Source organism: Nicotiana tabacum, chromosome 5, assembly GCF_000715075.1.
Source record: "Nicotiana tabacum cultivar K326 chromosome 5, ASM71507v2, whole genome shotgun sequence".
NCBI lineage: Eukaryota > Viridiplantae > Streptophyta > Magnoliopsida > Solanales > Solanaceae > Nicotiana > Nicotiana tabacum.
In genome coordinates, this window is record NC_134084.1 from 34,748,846 (window position 1) to 34,754,741 (window position 5,896).

At 36.9% G+C, this 5,896-nt stretch overlaps 1 protein-coding gene across 1 annotated transcript; it reads right to left on the minus strand.

The window, feature by feature from the left end:
- Nucleotides 1–4,787: 4,787 nt before the first annotated feature.
- Nucleotides 4,788–5,573, minus strand: LOC107778869 (uncharacterized). The gene has a single exon (XM_016599193.2). The coding sequence runs from the start codon at nt 5,571–5,573 to the stop codon at nt 4,788–4,790; it is 786 nt and encodes a 261-aa protein (XP_016454679.1).
- Nucleotides 5,574–5,896: the final 323 nt, after the last annotated feature.

Here is a 5,896-nt window from a genome sequence, read left to right on the forward strand (position 1 = left end):
CTATTTTACTTTAAATCACTTTGCTGTATCAAACAGTGCATTGACTAATTGATTTTTGATGCACATTGCATTGTTGAATTTGCAATCAGTCTGGCAGCAAAGGCCAACAACTTAGCTCTCAGAACCGAAGGCTACCCCATACCACTACTTGCTTTTAGAGTTGATACATAGTTGAATTTGAGGGTGACAGAGGTGGTGGCTGCTAACATACTATAAAGTTGACAGTAGATTTACGAGCCTATCAATTAATGTTTAATTAAGCTAACTGGTGTAGCTAATAGATTGTTAATATGATATAGCGGAACACATTGCTAATAGATAGTTTTACATATTGAGAAATGTCTGCCATAGCTTTAGTTATTCATATTTCAATAAATGAGAAACTTATTCTTGGATCTTCTCTCTAAAAGAAAAAAATCACAATTCACACGCTTTGTTGCTATGGATATAGTGAAGTCAATTACAAAATTCTCTACTTCTATTCCAGGTCAGGAAACAATTTTGCAGGTAATATTCTTGCATAATGAACTTTCTTTCTGGTTGGGAGCAAGTGAACCCTGTAGGAATTTAGAAAAAATCCTTCTCTTATTCACTGTCTAATATTCTGTACAATGTATCTATTTATACAAGTATTCAATAAATAAAAAATATAAGCTATAACTATACTAGTTACAAGTGTCTAGTTTTTTTATTTGTTGTCCTAGTCATAAGTGCACATAATGTGTACAGATATTACATAGTTGTAAAGTGCATACATAGTTATAAAGTGCATTTAGATATGATTATGCTCGAAGGATTAAGTGTCTTTCAGTTGTATCCAATTATGCTAAATAGATTGGACCGGATCTGTAACAATAGGACCAGACTTGTATTTGTATTGGGCCTTCACTTTGTTGTTCTGTATACTGGCCCAGTTGGCCCAGAACTTTGTTATACCCAATTCATTTGGGTCTTCAGCTGAATACTTGTTGGGTCTTGTTATCTTGTAGACCTATTGCACACAGTACCTGTCTCTCTCTTTCTTCTTCTTCGACTATATCGTCTCATTCATATCCAAAATTGGGTTCAGGGTTCTTTGGTACACGATTCCAGTCCAACATTCCAACACCCCCCTCAAGTTGGAGGGGTGAGAAATCAATCCCAACTTGGAAGCGATCGCACCGTGTAGAGGTCCAGAAAGAGGTTTGGTGAAGACATAGGCTAACTGGAATTTTGAAGGAACAAAGGATAAGGAGATCAGTCCGGCGAGGTACTGTTGATGGACGAAGTGACAATCGATTTTCACGTGTTTTGTTCGTTCGTGGAAGACAGAGTTTTTTGCTATGTGAATAGAGGCCTGGCTATCTGAATGTAGAGAAACTGGTAAGCTTGGGGAAAATGAGAGATCTGTGAGAAGGCGTACAAGCCATGTTAGTTCAGCAACGACCTTCTTCATAGAACGGTACTCGGCCTCGGCAGAAGAGAGTGAGATTGAAGATTGTTTCTTTGATTTCCATGAAATAGGAGAGCCGTCGAGATTGATATAGAAGCCACTAACTGAACGACAAGATTCCGGACAAGACCCCCAATCCGAGTCGCAAAAAATTCATTAATGAAAAAGAGGGGTCTGATTTCATAAAGAGCCCAACTCTGGGTGAATATAGCAAATATCTTAGCCAATGTAGCCCAGCATCAAAATAAGGTCAACGTGGGCTTTGCATATATTGGCTCAGATGCTGAACTGCAAATGAGAGGTCAGGGCGAGTATGGGTTAAAAAATTGAGTTTGCCCAAGAGTCGCCTGTAGATGGTTGGATCGTGAAGAGGTTCACCAACATCGGCTCGAAGCTTGCAACTAGGATCTAGCGGAGAGGAAGCTGGTCGTGAACCGAGAACACCAAACTCAGAAAGAAGCTCTAAGGTGAACTTTCTTTGACTGATAATTAGTCCCTGTTTTTCTATTATTATTTTCATTCTGAGAAAATAATTAGCTTCTCCAAGATCTTTGATTTTGAATTCGGAATTGAGGAAATCCTTTAGATTAGAAAGTTCTGTAGGGTTGTCACCTGTGAGAAGTATGTCATCTACATAAACAACCACAATAGAAATTCCAAAAGTTGTCTTTTTGAAAAATAAAGAATAGTTATTAAGAGAATGGGAATAGCCTTTAAAATTGAGCGCACCAGTGAGTCTTGTGTACCACTGTCGTGAAGCCTGTTTGAGTCTATATAAGGACTTTTTTAATCTGCACACATGATTAGTAGAAGGTGAGACCATACCTGGTGAAAATCTCATGTATACTTCTTCCTGTAGATCACCATGAAGAAAAGCGTTATTGACATCTAATTGAAATAATTTCCAATGCATTTTGACTGCAATGGCTAAAATGCATCTAACAGTAGTCATTTTCACCACTGGACTAAAAGTCTCATTGTAGTCTATTCCTTCCCTTTGTATGTCTCCTCGTATAACTAGTCGAGCTTTGAATCTTTCAATACGTCCATCGGATTTATATTTAACCTTATAGATACATTTACAAGGTAAAGGTTTCTTGCCTTTTGGTAGTTCAACCACTTCCCAAGTTTGGTTGGTCTCCAAGGCTTGAAGTTCTTTTGCCATTGCATCCTGCCAACTGGGATGTAAAACTGCTTGAGAGAAACTTGTAGGTTCAATGATATGAGAGATAGAGTTTAGAAGAGATTGACTGGATGGAGAGAGGTCAGTGAAAGTCATAGTAGTAGGTGAGCCCGGTATTGCAAAGCAAGACTTGGTTAGATCAGTCAAATATACGACATTGCATACATAATATGTCAGATAAGATGGTGGATTATGTTCCCTAGTAGATCTCCTTAGTTCAGGTTGAAGAGGAATAGAAGATGGAGATGAATTGGACCTAGATGTAGGAGATAAAGTAGGAGCTGTTCTAGGTGATGTTATGAATAGAGGGGCAGGAGGATTAGATCTGATTCTGAAGAAGGTTGGTTATCAGACTAAGGGAAAGGATGAGTTTGGTCTTGTATAGTGGAAAATTCTTTAGGATAAATGGGAGGTTCAAGCGAAAGAGAGAGGAAAAGGGGAATATATCCTCATAAAAAAAAATCTAGAGATAAAAATGGTTTTAGATTTAAGATCCAATAGTTTGTATCCTTTCTTCCCAAAAGGATATCCTAAAAAACACACTTTACTGATCTAGATTCAAGTGTTGGCCTGTGATGAGGTAGAGTAGAGTTATAACATAGACAACCAAAACATCTTAGAAAAGCATAAGCTGGAACTTTCCCAAAAAGAATTTCAAAAGGAGTTTTAAAATCAAGAACTCTAGAGGGAAAACGATTTATTAAAAAAATAGCAGTTAACAAACAATCACCTAATACATAGTGGGGAGATTAGATTGGAATAATAGAGCCCTACATGTTTCTAGAAGATGTTTATGTTTTCGTTCAACCACTCCATTTTGTTGTGGTGTAGCAACACAAGATGTTTGATGAAGGATTCAATTAGAAGAGAAAAAACTTGAAATAATGGATCCTGAACCTAATTCCAAAGCATTATCTGAACGAATAATTTTAACTTAAGTTGCAAATTGTCTTTCTACCATTGCTAGAAAGGATTTCAAAACTGGAAAAGCATTGCTTTTTGTTCTTAAAAGATAAGTCCAAGTTCCCCTACTATAGTCATCTACTATGGTCAAGAAATATTTTAATCATCATGAGTTGGGATCTTGTAAGGTCTCCAAGTATCGACATGAATTAGTTGAAAAATTGAATTTGTGTTGACATTGCTTGACTGAAAAGGCAATTTCACCTGGCTAGCTTGACAACATATATCATAAGGATGATTAAACTTGACAAGAGAAGAAAATTGAAAACTGGTTATATTTTGCATACTGGACAGAGGCATATGCCCCAACCTTTTGTGCCACAGGCTTACATTAGAGTTGATCCTAGCAGAACAAGAGAGAGACAATGTCTTTCTTGAGGTTGTTACAAGCTGAATAAGACTGAAAAATTGATTGATTTCCATAAACTAGGCCAGAACTTAGAGAAGTTGGATTAAGCAGATATAGACCTTCCTTGACTTCACCAACTACCACTGGCCTCTTCAGTGAAGGGCCCTGTAAGAATGTGCCAAAAAATGAGAAGAGCAAGGTACAAGTGAGTTGTTTAGTGAGTTTGTGAACTAAAATTAGATTAAACCTGAAATCTGGAACATATAACACATTGTTTAGGATTAAATCTGGCAGAACATGCACACTACCAACTTGACTGACCTTAACTCTGTATGAATTTGGGAGATTCACGTATAAAGATTTTCTTAGAGGTTTCACATTTAATAAAATAGAATAATCAAAAGTCATATGTTCTGAAGCTCCTGAATCTATTATCCAGGAGGTAGAGTTCATGTAAGGAAGACAAGAAAGACAATATAGATTAGGGGTATTGATTATTTTACCAGCACAGTTGGCACTAGCATTTGCATCAGAAAATTACTCACCCTGTTCACCAACCTTCACCTACTGAAGAAGTTGGTAAAGCTGACTGAATTGCTCTTGAGTGATGACTTTCTCTGCTGCATTTCCTTCTATTGTGTTGACTGATTGACTTGTGTTTCTTCATGCATGAGTGCTGCATTGATGCGAGGTCCTCCTTGATACCTTTTGGATTTGGTAAACTTGAAGGTGGAGGGAAAACCAATGATTCTATAGAATTTATCAATGGAATGTTCGGTCTTCTTGCAATAGTTGCACACCAGGTTATTCTTCTTTCCTTCAAGATTTGCTTTCAGCTTTCCTTCTCCATTAACATATTTCTAAAAATAGGTTGCTTGATTTTGTGCCAGAAAAGCAGTCTCAACTGGGTTTTGTGCAACATCAATTTCTCTTTGCTTCTCATCTTGAATGAGAAGAGAATAGGCTTGATTGATACTTGGAAGAGGGGTAAGCATCAGAATATTACTCCTTACAGCTGTGTATGCATCATTAAGTCCTATGAGAAATTGGATTAGCCTACCATCTTGAAAAGACTTTAAAGCTCTTGACTTTCCTCCACAATTACATTCACAGGTGCAGTGCACACAACTATTCAAGGTATCTAACTCATCCCAAATATTTTTTACCTTTGTATAGTATCCTGCTATATCAGAGATCCCTTGCACTAGGTCACTCAACTCCTTTTGCAATTGATAAAGTTGAGCACCATTGCATTGTCCGAATCTAACCTCAAGTTCTTTCCAAATTGCATTTGCAGTTTTTGAATAAAGGACACTTTCAGCTATGTCCTTAGATAGAGAATTCAAGATCCACGATATAACCATATCATTGCAACGATTCCACGGCTTGAAGTCAGTAGAAGAAGCATCAGGTTCATAATATGTTCCATCAATAAAACCAAGCTTATTCTTGGCAGAGAGTCCAATGACTATGGCTCTACGCCATCCTCCATATCCCTTCCCATTAAATACTGAGTTGACAAGAATCATTCCTGGTGAGTCTGATGGATGAAGGTAATAGAGGTGAGTGGAATCCACAGTAGCTGGTTGAGTAATTGTGCGAGCTGAAAAAACGTTTGAAGAATCATTTGTGGAATTTGGTGCCATTTTAAAGAGGAAGAGAAGGCTGGGAAAAAAATGTAGGTTGGGTTTCAGATAGCTACTGCTTTGATACCATGTAGGAATTTAAAAAAAAATCATTCTCTCATTCACTGTCTAATATTCTGTACAATGTATCTATTTATACAAATATTTATTAAATAAAAAATATAAGCTACATCTATACTAGTTACAAGTGTCTAATTTTTTTATTTGTTGTCCTAGTCATAAGTGCACATAATGTGTACAGATATTACATAGTTGTAAAGTGCATATATAGTTATAAAGTGCATTTAGATATGATTATGCTCGAAGGATTAAGTGTCTTTCAG